Source organism: Vanessa cardui, chromosome 13 (genome assembly GCF_905220365.1).
Source record: "Vanessa cardui chromosome 13, ilVanCard2.1, whole genome shotgun sequence".
NCBI classification, from domain to species: domain Eukaryota; kingdom Metazoa; phylum Arthropoda; class Insecta; order Lepidoptera; family Nymphalidae; genus Vanessa; species Vanessa cardui.
Window position 1 is genome coordinate 13,119,480 of NC_061135.1, and position 20,830 is coordinate 13,140,309.

A 20,830-nucleotide genomic window follows, 5' to 3' on the forward strand; every position below is an offset into this window, starting at 1 on the left:
ATTATGCGGGCTGGCATGACGAGAGCGACTAATGCAGCTCATTCCTACTGACTCTACTGGTCATCTTCGCATTTGGACTCACCACTTACCATCAGGTGGAGTGCAATCATATTTATTTATTTATCTATATCTATAAAGTTATATCAACATCACACATATTCAGCACTTTTAAATAACAGATAAAACAAAAAATATATATTAGGACCTGATATGAGTGACAATTACAGATGTACACAACATTCACACAAAGAAAAAAAATAAAACTTATTGTCACTTGTTGAATTTAAGTAATAATTAAAAATATATATATTTCGTCAAAGTAGCATGCGATGAGCGATCCTGTGGCGCCGGCTGAAAAGACAAAGAGGGTATTGCTGGTTTTTTAATGGGTATTCCGGTGAGCCTTGATGAGTGAGCTTGATGAGTGAGAGTGAGGTGAGAAGATTAAAAGCTAATTTTACCACATTGCTCCGATACGGATTGTGTATCCACAATACGTCCGGAAACGGTTTTCCTTTAACACACACTGTTTTACCATGTTTACCTTCATCGCGAGTGAATTATTAAACACCATTTATATACATAAAAAATATGTGATGCTTTTACGAGTTTCACGCCAAATCTTTCAACATGATAAACCCCCTAAAAAGCGAAGCCGCGGTCATTTATAAAAAAAGAAATCATTATAAAATTAAATAAAAATAAAACAATACAGTATGAAATAAACATATCACTATACTGTAAAGAGACATGATTTCAAAACAAAAAATGATAGATCACTTTTTCTCTAATCAAGGTATTGACCCAGAAGCTTTTTTTTAATGGCCCACAAGTGCGTAAAATACAACATATGTATAGGCTTTTATTTGTGCCAAGAGGGCACAGATTATTTCGCAAATAACATGCGGAGAAGACTTGATGGAGATTGAACGGTACCGTCGAGATTACATGCATTGTATATATAATATTGATAACATTACAAAAATCACTTCAGTAAAATAATTCATAAATAATAATTACGTAAACTTAATAAGATAACATTATGACTTAAAATTGATCAAATATTATCTACATTGATTTCCGCTTTCCGCTTGACGTTACGTTTAATGAATATGTCACATTGTCCCTATCTGACACCCCAAGGTAACCCGTATATGTCCTAAAGTACGCTCCAGCTTTTAATTTTAAAGATTCCGTGTCTAGACAACCATGTAATACGCTTTCTCTAAATAAATATATTTTAAAATGTATTTTGTTTTCGAATAGAAAATCTAAAATAAAAGAAGCAACATATTATTACTTCTAAAACATGTAGTCTATTTTATACGTTAGAAGTTATGAATTTATATTAAAGTACTGAGTGTTTTTTTTTAATTTTAATTAATAATATAATAATATTTCTACTTTCCGGCACAAACATTAGATATTAAGTAACGTTATTCTCCTACAGGGTTGCATTCTGAAGCCTCTATACTTCTTGATTTACATAAACGACCAACTACTAATTTCATTATCTATGAGCTTTTTAAATTTTATTTTTAATAATTTGCATAATTTACTTAGGTCATCAGGTGTTTAAAAAGTATCGTACTTCCCTAATTGGGATTCAAACAATTTTTTTTTACAAAATTTCATCAAATTCGGTTAAGCGGTTTGGCCGTGAAAGGGTAACAGTGAGTTAAACAGACTTACTTTGTCCATTTATAATATTACTGTCTTACTGTCGAACTAACCTGTACAAAATATATGTTTAATATGTGTGGTGAACTTAACTATACTTAGTGTTATATTTTATAGGTAGTTTCTAAAAAAAGTTTTTTTTTTTTTTAAATAAATAGAATGGAACTTTTTAAATTATTTCCCACATCTTCATATTGATTTACAGACTAATTGACTATCGATAAATAAACAAGGTTGCGTCATTTTCATGATGTAAAAATATTATCTTATAATTAATTAGAAAAATATTTACTTTATAATTTTGTAGTCGTAGCCTATTCTGGGCGAGTAATTTATTGATAAGGAATTATTTTCGTACGAAACGTTTTTTAATAACGACGCATGATATTATGTTTTCCTCATCTTGGTATTACTGAATACTTAGGCAATACTATATATTAGTTAGGTAAGTATTATTACCATTTATCTACAATACCTATCTGATACAACTATAGTACTATGACTGAGCTACGGCCAGCTTAAAGGACTTAACATCTTAGAACATATGAAATGGTGTAAGGCCATCGAAGGTATGGTAGCATTGAAAGGACGTGTGCGCAAGTAACAAGTGCTTGCAACAAGTGCTTGTTTTCTATTCAATGAGGTTTCTTATCTTATATGATAAGGCTCATAAAGACTGTAGGTAAATCTATAAAGTCAAGTAATCGAGATATATTGTCTACATTTTTATCTATTTCGCGCATACTATACCTACCTATTCTAATAAAAAATATGTATATGAACTTAAAGTTCAGATAATGAAAGATTAATGACATTTTCTGTGAGGCTAAATACTTAAAAGATTTTAATTTTATCATAAATTATTTTGTAAATACAATAATATATTTTATTGACTTAATACCTTAAGACTAGGACATGAGGATTTTTAAAGCGATTTTTGTGCAAAATCTTTAATTATAGCAACAAATTTGTTGTGGCTTTATTACGTTAATAAACACAAAACTTAAAATAGCTATATAAAAAAAATTAAAATATGTAAAGGTATGTTACAAAAAATTATCTTATCAAAGAAAAACCGTAACCATTTAATTGTATTTTCCAACCGCTATTTCCAAGCATTGATAAAAAGTACCGTGTTTAAAAAGTGATTAGGTACAATTTGATGATGCCATTCAAAGACTTTGTTAATTTAATTCGATTGCATTTTATTGTATACTTTCAATTTGCTTCATTCTTATTTACTAAATAATTTTATACTGAGTAAGTATTATCATATTTAAAATACACGATTATTTATTAGAATAAATTAAAGCATTTTCATGTTCGGAAATCAGCCGTAACAGAATATTTCCCGTTCGCGATTATTGTGACACATGACGGCTAGTCTCGCTGACATCGTACAAATTGCAAAAGTTTTAAACACTTGTAGTTACTATAACATTTCAGATATATTTTTCCGACGTTTTTGGGAATAATTTAATTGTCCTACACTGAAAATATTAAAAGATCTTCGAGAAATTAAGTGCGAAACAAAATGTAAGTAATACCTCGACTATTTCATTCAAACATTGATGGACACATGAATGTTTATAGGTTATGAATAAAAGTTTTAATTATTTTGATACTATCCAGTCGCTATACAATTTTTTTTTTATTTACCATAATTAGAACGAGATCCAAAATTAAAAAATCAATTAATCTTAGAAAAGGTTAGGTTTTACAAAATCATAGCTTAAAAATAATTCCATAATATCATGTATCTAATGTAGCTAATTTAAAAAGTAGACGTTTTCATAATTAATTGTAAGTACCTTACTATATATTTACAGTGCCAATACTGTTAAAAATCTTAATCAACAGTACATAATATTATGTTTATGAACATTTTGTAGTCATTTACAAGTATATTTATGTAAATAAATTCATAAATATTGTTGAAAAAACTTAAGCTAAAATTGTAATAGTGTTAGTATGTAATGTAAAGAATGTATAATGATTACCATATGATATTATTGAATGCGGACATTATGATTGCATTTATAATGAATATTTTGGATTTGGCGAAGATCAACTCAGTCATATCATCTTATAATATTTATAAATATTATGTGACACTTAGCAAGAAAAATGGCAATTTTCAAAAACAATAGAAATTTATAGAATGTTTTGTGCAGTTAAACAAAAGCAAATAGTTAGATATTATTAAAACTGCTCATAGTGTATAGTAACAGAAATTTAATCATTAATCTGTAGCTCAATAAAACAATTGAAGATGATTCATATTATAATAGATTTCATCATTTAGTTTTGTCCTTATGTATTAGTTAATTCTATTTGTTTATTTATAATGTTCAATGTCGATACAATTGATACATAATAACTCGGAGAGTTATTCAGTTCATATGCTTGTATATTTGCTATGGAGTGTAGTAAAACCAGTGACTACTGGTTTCTGTCGATACTATACTCATTTCTGATAACCTTTTCTACATAAACGGCCTTATTATTCAATAACCGCTGTGAAGCAGAATAAACTTAATTCAAATGGATTAACAGTACAAAGTTTGTTTTTTTGTAATTATTTTACGAAACTAGTAAATCTTTATCTCGTTACAAAGATGTGAACTAATGACCTATGTACGTCAACAGTAAGCGATGAGGCAAAGCATATGCTTGCGTATAGTCAGTACTCTACTGAATACGACAATGAGAAGTCACACATACATTGATTCCTTGGGCTCGGCCAGGTAAAAACAAATTTAACAGAGCACAGCTTTTGTATTAATGGTTTTATTTAAAATATATGTTTTATATGGATTATGTTGGTGTTAAATAAATTTTACTTTTAATTTGCAATGTTTCTGTGTGTGCACTAGTTTTCTTAGTAGGTTTTCAAACAGCAACAAAACCTTTTTATTCACAATCTTTTTTGTGTTTATTTTTATAATTTTTTTTGGTCTTCAATGTTTTAAGTTTAAGTTTGTTTTTTTAACAGAATAATGGCCAGAGTTCTAGATGGTAAAGCCTTGGCTAAAGAAATTAAGGATGAATTGAAAATTAAAATACACGACTGGATTAACATAGGTAACCGCGCTCCATCACTACGTTGCATCATCGTAGGCAATGACCCAGCCAGTCACACATATGTCAAAAACAAGATTCAAGCAGCTGTTGATGTCGGTATACAAGCTGAAACTATTAAATACGATGAGACCTTCACGGAAGATGCTTTGATAGCAGCAATTGAATCTCTTAATCGTGACAAAAATGTGGATGGTATACTGGTTCAGTTACCTTTACCGGGCGGTATTGATGAAAGAAAAGTTTGTAATACTGTTGCCCCTGAGAAAGATGTTGACGGATTTCATATAACAAATGTCGGTCAATTGTCCCTTGACATGCCAACTATAGTACCTGCAACTGCCCTTGCTGTTATAGAAATGCTGAAGAGGTAAGTTTGTCTATATATACTACATTTTTATATTTTACAGTTTCTCTGTATAATAATATATTAATAAAAAAGAAAGTAATTCTAATTTTGCTGATGATTCCTTCTGTTTTATTATACTCTTGGAAAATATTAAAGTCTTTAATAATATTTCTTTTATGAAACTGCTGGATTTCTCTTTTATTTATAGATATTTTTCAGTTATTTTTTTTTTATTATCATAATTATAGAGTTTTTGTGGGTCGAATACATTTTTATTAATTTATTCTGTTGATTATCATATTGACATATATTTATAGAATAATTATTATTTCATTCTTGTGTGTCAAAGTAATTAGCTTGTGTTTGAGATAAGAGAAATATTTTACTCTATAGTAAAGTAGTGCTACAGTTTGTAAATACTATATTATAAAAAAAGATAGGGTTAAGACCTCTCTGTACCCAACACTACGCTGTAGTAAATAGCATAGTGTAAATAAAATTCATTATCTGTTTTAAGGTTAATTTTAAGAACAATAAACTTAATATACTTATAAATTTTATTAACATAATATTTCATGTTGAATAGTATTTAATAAAGAGAAAAAGTTTAGTGATAAAGTTACAGATAATATGGTTTCTTGTAGAAAAGTCTCTTATCATTTTTAAGAGCATTGAGATCTGCAAAAACGCATTTTTCAAGATGTCGGCCAAGACTTACTAGATTAAAACTTGACTTTACATTCAAGAGCCACTTTTTAATTGAAAAATTAGTTATTTGAAATTTTTTTGTGAAACAAAATTATTTTGCATTGAATTTAATTACTATTATTTATTATTAGATTATATTTATTATTAGACATCAATGATGTTCTAGTAAACAGATATGTCACTAACGCGCAAAAAGTGAAGACTACAAAACGTCCTAATTGGGACGTTTGCCTTTAGTCGTTTTCATTATAATTATGCCAGTAATACGTTACATCATAATTACGTAGTAATACGTTTTGCGTAATTAAAACATCTAGTTATCCGTTTTACTTATTGTTTTTATCAAGCTATCCTTTTTACTTGTAACGAAATTTAAAATAAACGGTCCCCGGCGCGGCACACTTGTTTCTGTTGTTTAGTATGGGTATAACATATCTGTTTATTAGAATATCATTGTTAGACATTATAATATGCCAAAATGATTATGAAACAAGAGAATGAATAGTAGGGAAGTATTGAATGAAATGGAACTTATTCTGACGATTTTTTTTTTTTAATATTAGGTTTAAAATAGAGACATTCGGTCGTAATGCAGTTGTAGTCGGACGGTCGAAGAACGTTGGAATGCCGATAGCAATGATGCTGCATAGTGATGGTAACCATGACAGTGGGTTAGGTATGGATGCGACGGTAACCATATGTCACAGATACACGCCGGCTGAGCAGCTGGAACTGCACTGTCGGAACGCTGACATTATTGTAACTGCCACAGGTAAGTTTCCTTATATAACTCAGGTCTAGTAAAATAGAATGAATAATAATTAAAAATTTCTATTAAAATAGTGATTTTTGGCATTCCTTTTTTTTATCTGTAACTATTTTTATTTAAATCTTGTTTAATTTTATTGGCACGTTCGGATACACGTATCTTTTATACAATTTTTTTTTTTTTCGTAAAGTTGAATTGAAATTGACCGAACGAATAAGAATCTATGTCATATTTTTTTATTTTTATTTATTTATGTTATTTTTACAACAGGTATACCAAAACTTATAAAGGCAAATATGATTAAGCCCGGTGCTACCGTAATAGATGTAGGTATAACAAGAGTACCAGGCGAGCAAGGAAAGACTAAACTGGTTGGAGATGTGGACTACGACGGTAAGAAAATATTTTTATTGGAACGAAGTGTATGTTTGTGTGTGTATATGTGTTTAGAAGCGTTTTTTTGTCTATTTATAAAGTTATATACTTCACTACAGAAGTGTAGTCATTGTTATATTCGTATATGAGAGGTAATACCAGTGTTGTATGTTTACAAAATTTGTAATATATATTAATTGATGATTTTTTTGTGTCTGTTATTAGTACATAATATAGCGAACGAACCCCTTTATTTATTTTTTGTGAATATTTCGAAAATTAAATTGTTTTATTTTTTTCCATTCAGAGGTATCCAAAATAGCCGGTGCGGTCACTCCAGTACCAGGTGGGGTCGGTCCAATGACAGTAGCCATGCTCATGCAAAATACTTTCCAAGCGGCGCAGAAGATTCGAGGCTTATAAAAAAAAGTTTTTTTTTTATGAACGCGGGTCTAAAATAGTTAATCAATATTATTATCATTAGTTTTTGAATTTTGAATAATTAAGGCACATTCAAGTAGGTCTTATTAATTATTTAAAAAAATGGCGTAAATTAAATGGCAGCTATGGTTTGTCTAATCTGTGACCGATTTTAGAATCTCAAAATTATGACGTTTGACAGTGTTGCCATAATCAAATTGTTTGACAGCTTGAGTGCCTTTATTTATTATATAGATATAGGGATTGACAAGTATTATAATTATGTAAGAGTAATTTAATTGTAAGCTTCGTCACTGGGTACGAATGTCCGATTTTTATTATCCGTACAGTGCCTTAAAAAAGACGTTTTTTCCCAGTGTTCATGTCTTCCATACATTCCTTTGCGGAATTCGCATTTATAATTTTACATTATTCATAAAATAAATATTAAAGACATATTGTATTAAGAGTTAATTTGTTATATGTATATCGTAAAATGTATTTTTTTTTTATGTAATATTAAAAGAATCAAATAAAAATATATTCAAATTTATTTTGTATTTCTTTAACGGTTATCCTAATGAATCTTTTTATGGGGAGTTAGTTGCTGTTCTGTTCTTTCATGAATCGTTAAACAAAAAAACATCGCTAAGTAAATTTAATATTTTGTGATTGATCACAAACATTGCAATATCTATATTACTGGACAACACAAATTCGCAGTTTACATTTACAAATATTTGTACAGTATTCAAACATCATTGTGCCGTTTGCAGTCGAAATGGGGTGGCAATTCTACAAATTTATGATGTTTTTTTATGTAGTAAGTGATGGCAGGTAGTCAATACCGCAAACAGACATTGAAAATGTAAGAAATATTAATCATTTGTTACATAGGTAATTCTCCATCAACCTTGGGGGCTAAGATGATCCCTTGTGTCTGTGGTTACACTGGCTCACTTATACTTCAAACTGGAATGCAACAATACTATATTGCTTGTAAAATATATGATGAGTGGGTTTTACCCAACCAGACTTGTATAAAGCTCTACCACCAAGTGTAAAAACCGCCCCAACTTCCACCCAGTACTGAACTGTACTGCAGTACAATAATAGAAGAGGTAAATGTCAATTCAATTGCAATAATTTTTTTAATACATATGCTTTACGCTATATATTAATATCGTAAGCCGACTTTTGTCTCAGTTATTGAGGAAAGATAGCCGATAAAAATCGATTATGGTCTCATTTTGAAAGTCCCAGCCCTTGATATGCAAAAATTCTTGATTGTAATTTATTAAATTGTTACAGTTTAATAAAAAAATATTATAGAAAGTGGAAATAAATTACTGGCCGGTTATAGAGAACTAAAGTATCTATAATTGAAAAAAAAAAAAAAATTATTAATGGTTTTATCAGTTTCATAATTGTAATTAAATCAAAACAAAACTGGTCACTTGATATGAAATCCCTAAAAATGTTTTGAATAACGCGGAGGACTAGTCTAAAATTAATAGTAGAATTACCCAGTATGACCACAGATTTGGCTCGACGCAATGAATATGCTGTTTGATTAAAACGCAATATAATGCGATTTGATAATTCTTCGCTCAAATGCTTCAAACATTTATATACAGCGTGCTGCATATCATTATAATTTTCTGGTAAATAAGTTTCGGGTATCGACAAAAAAATTTAATGATAAAAATGGATTGACGATAAGGGTTTTACGAATAAATTTTGAATCATATTAATATATTAGCACGACATATATGATACACTCTGAGTTCGATTACTTTGAACAGATAAAAATCGACCTTTAACATATGGCAACCAGAAGATTCAAGACAAATAAATTAACACGATATTATTGGCATGATATTTACTATGAATTCCCAAAAACATTGTTTTAAATGAAGTTGTTATTAAACATCCTGCCCTATCACAATTTTATCTGGTGTCAGCGCAGCATAACTTCTTCCATACGTCCATCTTACGTCATCTCACAAGTGACGTTATTTCCAAGTATATCGTAATTACCACATTCATACAAAAATAAAAATAAGAAAGAAAGTAATACATGTATAAATAAAGATGTCAATTAAAAAACTGTTTTTAGTGCATAATATGGCAGAGCTCTAGCAAATTGCATAGTGATTAAAGGTTTGGTTTTCATTACGCCTACAATTGAGAAAGAGTAGGTATATAATATTATAAATTAACTACACCTAAGTTTTCATAATAAATCAAATCAAAATATACTTTATTCAATTATGCTTTTACGAGTTTTTACAAGCACTTTAGAATTGTCATTTAAAACAAACTATATTAAGTGAGCCACTGGTTATTAGATTCTACCGAGAAGAACGTGCAAGAAATTCAGTTGGTACTCTTTTTCAACATTTAATAACACAGCTTTTTCTGTCCTCATATCGAACTGTACTTGGAGATTCTCCTATTTCAAGTTTTTCCATAACACAATGTTTGTATTTTTTCCGATTCGTAAATAAATATATCACGTTCTTAGAAAAAATATGGAAATCGTAGAGCAATTGCGTCCTACTTGCTGAACATTTAAATAATAGTAAGGTATATTTATATAATAGGTATTAGATAAATATTTTTTTTATTTCATATCGTAACTGTTTTACTTGTAAGCGTTTCGTTTTCATCATTTAATTATAATACAACTAACGGAAACTGATTTGCTGTGGCTACGTTGTACGTTAAATTATATTTTATGGTAATATTTAATCAAAAACATTCTGTGAAACATGTTGAATATAGGTAATGGTATAAATATTATATTCGGTGGATTTTGTATTATGAGGAGAGGATGGGGCAACACGACACCAAATTCTCGGAGCACTATGGACACCTGCGTTCTCAGTACTGTGCTCAGCGAAGAATTTAGGATAAAAGTCGTAAAATTATATTACGAAATTTATTATTATTTATAAGGATGAACATATCCTATTTTTTTTAATAACTCATATCTGATGACCAGCTCCTAAAACTACTATATTATACATAATTCTTCTCCAAAATATACTACACCTTCTGGAACCTACAAGTTTTATGAAAACCGGTGTATTTTTATATTTTATTTAGGTTTACCAACAGTTGTTTACACTGAATACACAACACAAATACACATTTAAAATATATACATAGAATAGCGTAACAACTAATTATAGGTAAACACCATATGTAAATAGTTTTTTTTAGTTGGAGAACACAAAAAATATTTACGAATAAAGACATTTTAGTGTTTGCAAATGTTTACAAATAAAATAAAAATATTATCATCGTTCCGAGCGATGATAAGTAACGGAAGTGTAACCGAGGCGTTTAATTATAAAATTAAAATATAAACATACATTATTCGTTATCAGCGATACAAACGTAAACATTTCCGATCACCAAACATTATTCTTCTGTCAACGTCATCATTATTTAATTACAGATAATAAAAACAGTAAGAGGAATAAATTTACCTAATATTAGCCTCGATCGAAAAGGTCGCGTAAAACCGCATTATCGAATCGTTTTAATTAATTACTCAAAATGAATTTGTAATAATGAACGCAGCGACATCAAAGTTATTTATTCTATTGAATTTATTCAACAGGTAACACACAATGTATCGTTTCCATCCAATTTCATGGAAATTAATTTAAAATTGTTCTTTTTTTAAAAGCGACTTTTTTCTTATGATTACAGATAATTAACAAACCTTTAGACCTTATTTCTAAATACTTAACCCTCCACTTGCTCAACATGAGATCCGAGATTGCTCAGTAGTGAGAGCGCGATGATTTCGGGTTCAAACCAGGCAAATACCACAATATATATGTGCTTAATTTGTGTTTATAATTCATCTCATTTGCTTCGGTGAAGGAAAACATGCCTGAAGAAACCTGCATGTGTCTAATTTCATCGAAATTCTGCCACGATATGTTCCAAACCCTCTCCTTAGTGGGAGAGGAGGCCTTAGCCCAGCAGTGGGAAATTTACAGGCTGCTACTGTTACTGTTGCTCAACATCGTAAGGATAATTATTTTTGCCGGATAGGTAGGTTAACGGGACATTGAGCAAGTTGAAGGTCTCGGAGGAATTAGTCATCACTACTCTTAGACAATGGCGCCGTAAGAAGTTTCGACCACTCCTTATCACCAAACACAATCAGCCTTCAGAACGAAGATTTTTCTGTCTATGTTCTATTATAAACACGGCTTATTCATCTTAAAACTGAACACAACAATACTTATAATTGCAACTTGGCTGCGAAATATAAAACACCTAAGTAGACCAATGGACTTATTATAATATATCATTGGAATATATCATATACATTTTAGTATTAAATTATAACATTGATAGATATTTTAAATTTGTTTTTTTTAAGTGCTGTAATACCGAGTTGGGGCACGACGCTGTAAGAAATATTATCTATTCCTTACATCGACAATGTGCCACCAACCTTGGGAACTATGATGTTATGTCCCATGTGCCTGTAGTTACACTGGCTCACTCACCCTTCGACTCGGGACGCAACAATACTGAGTACTGTTATTTGGCGGTAGAATAACTGATGAGTGGGTACCTACGCAGATGGACTTGCACAAAGCCCTACCACCAAGAGCTACACAGTGTGGCATTATAAATAAATAAATTATAGAGTATTAAGTAGGAAATATTTTAACATTACCTAAAGTCTATTTAAGATAAGTTTTCCATCGTTCGCTGGCTTTATTTACATCAAAATCCAAGTACAAGATCTTATTAGTCACGAGCCTTGGGACACGTATAAACGAAGGGTTCGTACGTGGTCGCATTTCCTAACGAAATAATTACGTTATTTTGGCACACGAATTATCCTTACGACCCCTTACGCTTTAAGGTTTTTACGACTTCTATATAATGATATACCCTGAAAACATTACTCAAACACAGACATAATGACATATGGAATAAGGATTGGAATTCTATACAATATTTATTCATTTAACGATCTTATCACGGCCGTACGTTTATTTAATTACTTTTCATTTAAAGTTCTGAAATGGAAGTGTATTAGTTTTTGAATTTAGAAATCAAACTGAATGTGTCGAGTTACACGGTATAAATAAGTATGAACATTGCTTAGTAGATAAATTTATTTAATCCTGCTTATTTATTATTAATATTATGTATCAAAATAGTATATTATGAATTAAACAGATTAAATTTGAATTTTTAGACTTGACTTGACTTACTTTCCTAGGTCCCCTGGATAGGGTAGAGGGCGTCCACAATGAGTCTCCAGCCAGTCATTGCAGATGTTGGGTCGGCTTTTAGCATTTTTGCTGCTATGAGATCGATTCCCGGTGCCTTTCCAGACTTGAGTGTGCAAATGGCTTTCGCCACTTCCTCTTTACTCGGCGGGTCTGTGTTGATGTCGAGACAATCAATCTGACTAGTGCTGGGTATTTGGTTCGCTGAGATATCCTTGGGGTTTTGGTCAAAGACTTCCACAAAGTGTTCATGCCAGCGACTTAGCCGCCCTTCAGTTGTTGCAATGGGCTTTCCGTCTTTGTCACGTGTAGGTGGAACTTTCCTGGAATGAAGCTTCTCCGATAAGGTCTTGGTTGCTTTGTACAATTCCCGCAGATTTCCGCTATTGGCAGCTAGCTGTGCGTGTTCTGCCACACGATCAGCCCGTATTCTACGATTTCTTCGTGCGCTGCGGTTAATTAATTACGAGGTCATTTCATTATTGTTCCACGTGCCGAGTCCGTGTGCTCCTATTTTTCCTTGTTTCTAGTGTTGTCGCTACCCACCTTCGCGTTAAGGTCTCCCGTGACAATGACTATGTCCTGCTTCCTGATACTGCTCAGTACAGCTTGAAGGGCACTGTAGAAAGCTTCCATCTCGCTTTCAAGAGCGTCATTTATGGGAGCATAGCATTGTACAACACTGATCTTACGGAGTTTGGAATGGAAGCGCGCTATGATGATGCGGTCCGAAATTGGTTTCCAGTCCAAAAGGCTTTTCTTTGCTTCATCGGAAGAAGGATACCAACACCATGCTCATGTACGTTGTCTGGCTGAAGATTGCAGATCCCTGTGTTACTTCATTAACATGGTGCTTTATAGAGACTGTAGCTTCACCTCGCTAACAGTTTCACCAAAACCCGTCCCACCCCTTGTATTTTTAGATTGTCATAAAATTGGTTTGTAATTTTTTATGTCTAAAATATATAATAATATACACCTACCCACTAATACGATGTCCGAGGACAATGACTTCAGTTTAATTATTTACAGCTAAGCCTTAATTTTAACTGTAAATAGTGAAATGTTTTTGCTATTTTTTTTTTCCTATTTCCTGTTCTTATTTTCCAAATTATTTTTACTTTTTTTTCTTATTCTGTTTCGTGTACATACTCAGGATTATCAGATAGCTCTTGAATGCTGTATTATATTATATTTACCTGTTAATTGTGACAGTCGATCACTGAATCGAAAACTAAATTTAACGAAATATCAGATATGGAATATGTTCCAAACCTTCGCCTCAAAGGGAGAGTGGGTCAGCCCAGCAGTGAGAAATTAACAGGCTGTAGATGTTGTTGATATAGAACATTAAAAATTAACATCAAAATAATGTCTCATAAATCAACTCCATAAAACTTTCTTGGAAATATTTATAAATGACAATATGATGTAGAACATATTTACGCAAAAAAAATATAAAAATAAAGCTGAAAAAGAAACAAAAACATTAATTTAATTAGGTCCTTGTTACACTCAGCAACAGATTTAAAGACATGCCTTTGTAATAATTAAATTTTTCTGCTCGTATCCATAGTAACTTACGAACGTAATCCATGTAAAATTATTTTAATTGTTCCAATGCAAATGTTCCACCAGGTGTGAACAGAGTAAACATCCATCAAGCCATTATATTCTAGATTAAACGAGTAATCCTAGTGTCATCGCTAGTCCAGGTTGTAAATATAACATCTCCACTGAAAATTGTGTGCCATTAAGGTATTATCACACTGCAGTCGTTTTCACAGTTATATGTGTCCTTTTTTATATTGCATTAAGCATTAAAAACTATTATCGTTTAGTCGGTCGGCAACCTTTTGGTAGGCAAGGACCACGAGGTGGCAAAATAAGGTATAGGCCCCAGTTATGATATTAACCTTAGAGGCCAATATACCTACGCATTAATTAGTGTTAATCAGTAATATTCTATAGAAAAAAAGAAAAATGATATTGAAAATTGTTAAAAGATACAGAATTTAATTCGTAAACATAATACTTTCATTATTTTCATATGTTTGGGCTTAGAAAAATAAAGAAATGAAAACTGCAAACGACCTAAACTGACTTTACACAAATTTTAGTGTGATGTCTGAGGTTGCATTTGAGACGCTATTTCTTGTTAGTTTAATATATTTGTCAATTTTATACCAAAAAATTGACGGGCCGCAGGAAGACGTTCGCGGGCCACGTGTTGCCGACCGCTGGTTTAGTGGATTGAATATTAAGGAGTCTGTAGAAACAGCGTAACATCATCAGCGTTTATTTATTTAGGAAGAATCCTTAACATGTGATATTTAAATATAATATTTTGTGAATAAAGTTTCATATTCGTCTCCGCGAGAAAATGATACATTGTAAAGAATGTTGTGAATACCACTTATATACACTTAATTATAGTAATATTTAGTTATTTACTTGTTTAAAATGACCACTATTCCCTTCTTCTCTTCTTTGGTTCGTACGTCAATGACCAAAAACCCTTAGAAAATATTGACGAATATTTTCCGGTTTTGTCATTTCAATTGAATTTATAACTAAAATCACAATGAATTTGAAGATATGTTTAGAAGTTAAAAGAAAAACGAACGTACAAAAAAACGCGGCGTTTTAAAATCAATCTGAACAAACTCAGCAGTGGCAGCGCGCACAGACAGGAAGATTGATTGCGTCTTTCATAGTAAACCGTTTTAGCGCTTTTAACTAAACAAATATTGGAGCCAGCTATAAGGTGCATAGTTGATCTATTTTCAATAATAGCGATCAGTATAAAACAGCACATGTGGTCTTTGAAAATTGAAGGTTGTGATTTGAAAACCGATGCCCCCCCTTTTTATTTAATTGATTATTTATAGACTATCTGTGCCTGCGACATATATATATTGCATCAATTATCTGCCAGTGAAAATCCCGTCAAAATTGGTCCTGTCGTTCCAGAGATTAGTCTGAACAAACAGACAGACAGACGGACAAATATTGTAATAAATCTTATTTTTGTATATGTACCGTGTACATGTCAGTAAAAAAGGGCTATTTTAATATTGCAAACATACACTCCAATTTTATTATATGTATAGATATTTGTTCGCCTTAGAAGTGAGATTATATCGAGTAGCGTGATGACAAGCTTGAAGGTTCCTTAGGCCATCGTGTCCCCTCTCTACCTCGCCTCTCTCACATATATACATATATAATTGTATTCAACCAAAATGACTATTGTTGGAAAAGAGTTACTACTGAGCTTGATGCCGGTTCTTCTCGGTAGAATTTACTTTCCGAATCGATGTCCGCTTCACTTAATATAAGATTTTAAATATGGTAATTTTTATTATTACTATTATTTAAAACATGATATTTACTATATTTTTTTATTTTTATTTGATGGAACTAGCTGTTCTCGTGAACAAGACATTCGTAGATAATGTCGAAACATCGAGCACCATCAAATGTAAAAAAATACATGGTAAACATCAAAAGTGCTTGTAAAAACCTACTTGAAAAAGTATATTTTGATTAACTAATTAATTGATTATTGATATTTAAATGTGTAATATAACCGCTCGACACAATTAGTAAAAAGTAAAGTAACAGCCTGTAAATTTCCCACTGCTAAGATAAGGCCTCCTCTTCCATTAAGGAGAGGGTTTGGAACATATTCCACCACGCTGTTCCAATGCGCGTTAGTGGAATGCACATGTGGCAGAATTTCGATGAAGTTAGACACATGCAGGTTTCCTCACGATGTTTTCCTTCACCGCCGAGCACGAGATGAATTATAAACGCAAATTAAGCACATATTTATAGTGGTGCTTGCCTGGGTTTGAACCCAAAATTATCAGTTTATGTGTACACGTACTAGTGACTGGGCCATCTCTGCTGTTAAATTAAATTTAGCAAAGGCGGTGGAAATGTGTGAAAGGAAACAGGAAAATAATCGCTTTTCAATTACTACTGTAAAAATTAGGTTGAATTTTGCAAATCATCGTCGTCCATCGTGAGAACGGCGATTATTATATTTTAATTTAATTAAGGCTGGGGCTGTATTTGTAAATTTTCGCATGCACGCGAAAATCAAATTTATCAAATCTACACTCATATTGTGATTGCGAATGTAACTCTGCCTATTGTTACTCTTTCGCGGATAAATCGCTGAACCGAATTTGATTAAATTTGTTATTAAGCAAGTTTGAGGCCCAAGAAAAAGAATACTTTTTTATAACATCAAATAACCGATAAAAATCCAAAGCCACCCCCTTAACTAACTAAATTACAATGTGTAATTTAGAGTCGGAGTTAAAGGTCCTGGGGCCCTGGGGCCACAAACGAGAGGCCCTAGAGCAAAAGAGTTTGGAGATCCTAATGGTTATATTATTTTTTTATATACTTTCTGTTCCTTATCATTTTTTTTACTTGTATCGGTAACTTTTGAAATAATAATTAGTAACATTATTATAATTTGACTATGCCTAGATATTTATTAAATCGTAGGTAACTCTTTTCGGGGCCCCCTCTTATGTGGAGACCTTAAAGCAATTCTTCCGATTGCGATCCCCTAAATCCACCCCTGCGACACGACAGTATCTACATAAAATCTATATTATTTGTGATATATTAAATTTATTTCGAATGTAAACAATAATAACTTTGTAGTATCTTTGTTATTATTAAGAATCAAACACTCAATTACAATTAAAATATATTATCATTAAATTCTCGAACTTAAAACAAACTCAGTATAAATTAGTCTGAGTAAACATCATCGTATCACGTAATGGATTTCATAAATATGCTAAAATTTTCCAAGGAAACAAAGTGAGCTGATTTTTTTCTCATACTGAGTTTTCCTTAACATTAAGAATGCGAAATCTAAACTGATTTTCACGGCGATTAACTCAGTTACCAGTTTTTCGTTTCTCAATTGTTGTGTTGTGGCTAATGTGCGGTAACGGGGTGCATACACAATGAGTATGGCAACCCCCTAACTGATTTTCTAGCAACTACAGACCGCTTTATTGGTGAAAAAAATGGAATGCTTTCATCTTTTTAGCAATTGCAATGAATATTTCAATTATATATTAAACTAGCGGCTTGTACCGGCTTTACACGGCTGGATTTACTTTTTTTTTTAACTTTTATTTAAATTTTTCTTAGTGTTTTTTCCGACATGTTTAATAATTGTCGTTCTATATCCACTTATTTACACAAAAATCTTAAAAAATCATTTACCTGAATCTTCCTTATGAACTCCTCTGTCTATTAGTGAAAACCGCATGAAAATCCGTTCAGTAGTTTTAGAGTTTATAGCGAACATACAGACAGACTTTGTTTTGTAATAAGTACTGATATTTAGTTATCCAAATTGAGTTTTTAGAAATAACGTCACAATCACTGTACGGAAAATATTTTTTTAATTATACTAAAAATTATAACAGTTTTAAACAAATATTATTATTACGATTACTTTTATATATTTTCCTATATTATATAAATATAAAATGAATTTAGGTTAATGTTAATATTTATGAATATTGTGTACATGTAAATAAATTGATATATGTATTGCAATCGTTAAATCGATAGTTTTAATAAAAGTTATAATAAGTTAACAAAATGTTTTAAATATTATATGATAGTGTTTCTTTACCTTACTACGAAGCACTTATCGTCAACGCGCCGCAAGCCATAGAATAAATAATATATTATGTCCCTTGACTACGATATGAAACTCGATATTCAAACATTTCATAATACTCAATGAGCTTTAAGTTTAAATATTTTTTAAAGTTTACAAATTGTATAATTGAGGCGAGGAATAAATTGTTGAAATTTCTAATACATATTCGAGAGAACGCTTTGTACCCAGACGACTGCGTCTGCATATAATTTGCATTCAGATAAAATCTAAGAATTAAATCTCTGTAAGATTAAATTATCTATCGAATATCTAGTCATGTTAAAATATTCTCTCTTAGAACATAAATTTTAATATATAACATATACCTTACGGACTATCATTTAGGTGAAACGGTTACAATAACATATATATATACAACGTAAATATAGAAAGAAAAAATGCTTCTATTTTACTAATAAACATTCTCCTTGAAGCACTCTGCTTATTGATTTAAGCATACAATTAGTGGGAAGCGACGAATATGTATATAATTGAATATATATAGAAAAAACATATACATGTATTATATCCATAGATTTCGTTTTTTTACAATGAATTGCTCTCGGTCAATACACACATGAGTTTAGTGTACAAACTCATGTGGGTTTAACTAACCGCCCTTTAGATATTCTACCGCCAAGCTCAGTATTGTTGTGTTCCGGTTTACAGGGTTAGTGAGCCAGTGTAACTGAAGATACAAGGGACATAACATCTTATTTCCCAAAGTTGGTGACGCATTTGCCATGGTATATCCACGTTAGTGTCCACTTACGATCGTGTAGCCTATTTGCACGATTATCAAACTATATGATAAACAATATTATATTAATTTCGACGAATGTAAAAAAAAAGATGAAAAAAAGAAGAAATGTAGGAAAAAAAGAAAGATGATTTATTTTTCGAATTTTAAAGTTTAAAACATTTATTATAATTTAACTCAGTCGATTTCAAATATACCTCTGTTTGTATTCGTAACCAACGTCAGCTACAGAGGCTACGTGAAAGATATAGCAATGACAGTACGAATAAAACTCAATATTGGATCCTAAGACGCCTTTATCTGAACACTAACTTGCAATAAATTGAACCTGTCTCTATTCTGAGTCCAGTGTCGGCCGATTTGCGAGGCATATTGCATTACGTCGCTGCCGGGACCTTGCGTCACGAGATACATAGCTTGCGATCATTTTATTTTTAGTATTACCCTTAGTGTCTATTGGAGAAATCGTTTAGAGATGTAATCGAGAATCGAAATGCTTTGTCGCATTCTATACGATTTAGGAATAGCAGTAATTTGTGTATAATTAATAAACACGATTTGAAAACGTTATGATGTATTATGATATATCAGTAATCAGTATCGTAAATATTTTTACGATCTTCTTTATCGAGTAGTGTGTCCACCGGTTTTCATAGGTTACTCCGAGGTTTTGGTTTCGATGCCCGACGATATATATTGTCTTGCGTCTGGGTGTTTGTGGTACGATCGTTACTTTTGATTTTCTATAACACAAGTGCTTTAGGTACTAGCTAGCTACATAGGATCAGAGTAATGTATGTGATGTTCAAATATTCATTTATTTTATTTTTAAAATAGTTAAAATATTCAAAACAATAACAAACGGATTTGAATGATGTTGATTGCCAGAATGATTACTGTCACGAAAACAATCCTCATTAGAGAACAGCCACCGGCTAAGAGAGGATAATACACGATTATAGTTCAAACAAAATTGAACTTTATTATAATCAGATTACATACTGGGACAGCAAATCTAGGATAACCGAACGAGTTCAAAAGCAAGATCGACATTACGTACTTACCGAGGCATAAGTATAAGCACTATCAATTGTTAAGTAACGAGTTTTTTTGACGTAACAACCGAAAAAAAAAATATATTTTTTAAATTGAATTTAATATTTCTTTATTATTAAATTCAAACGCTTACAAGGTCGCGGGCACAGCTAGTAAATAAATAAATATGAGACAACATCACATACATTACTCTGATCCCAATGTAAGTAGCTGAAGCACTTGTGTTATGGAAATCAGAAGTAACGACGGTACCACAAACACCCAGACCCAAGACAACGTAGAAAACTAATGGTAATCTACATCGACTCGGCCGGGAATCGAACCCGGGACCTCAGAGTGGCGTACCCATGAAAACCGGTGTACACACCACTCGACCATGGAGGTCGTCAAATCAAAATTTATTTAAACAATGCCTCAACAATGATTTGAACCCAGTGATTCGAATTCTGTAGTCATATAACTCATCTACTAACCCAATGAAGTGTTTAAAAAACAAACTCCCGAAAACTTTTAAACAAATTTAGGCAAAAACAATCTTCCAAAGTAACCTCTTTGTGTTCAACAATTCATGTTAAATCCAATACGGCACTGCAACCATAAATTAGATTCGCCTTCAGCGAGTAAATAAATGAAGTAAATTTATATA

The 20,830-nt window shown here is 31.5% G+C and overlaps 1 protein-coding gene across 2 annotated transcripts; it reads left to right on the forward strand.

The window, feature by feature from the left end:
- Positions 1-3,041: 3,041 nt before the first annotated feature.
- On the forward strand, positions 3,042-7,870 carry LOC124534777 (bifunctional methylenetetrahydrofolate dehydrogenase/cyclohydrolase 2, mitochondrial). Of its 2 annotated transcripts, XM_047110787.1 has the most exons (6): positions 3,062-3,216; positions 4,330-4,427; positions 4,676-5,131; positions 6,382-6,590; positions 6,858-6,980; positions 7,270-7,870. In XM_047110787.1, exons 2-6 carry the CDS (start codon positions 4,336-4,338, stop codon positions 7,383-7,385), a joined length of 996 nt encoding a protein of 331 aa, XP_046966743.1. In that variant the 5' UTR covers positions 3,062-3,216; positions 4,330-4,335; the 3' UTR covers positions 7,386-7,870. The 2 variants fall into 2 exon arrangements, with proteins under 2 accessions (XP_046966744.1, XP_046966743.1); XM_047110788.1 differs by lacking the exon at positions 4,330-4,427 and having other exon boundaries at positions 3,042-3,216.
- Positions 7,871-20,830: the final 12,960 nt, after the last annotated feature.

Coding starts and splice junctions, on each gene's coding strand:
- LOC124534777 (XM_047110787.1), top strand. CDS start 4,336: ATGAGGCAAAGCATATGCTTGCGTATAGTCAGTACTCTACTGAATACG. Junction 4,428..4,675: donor GATTCCTTGGGCTCGGCCAG/GTAAAAACAAAT, acceptor TTTTTTTAACAG/AATAATGGCCAGAGTTCTAG. Junction 6,591..6,857: donor CATTATTGTAACTGCCACAG/GTAAGTTTCCTT, acceptor TTTTTACAACAG/GTATACCAAAACTTATAAAG.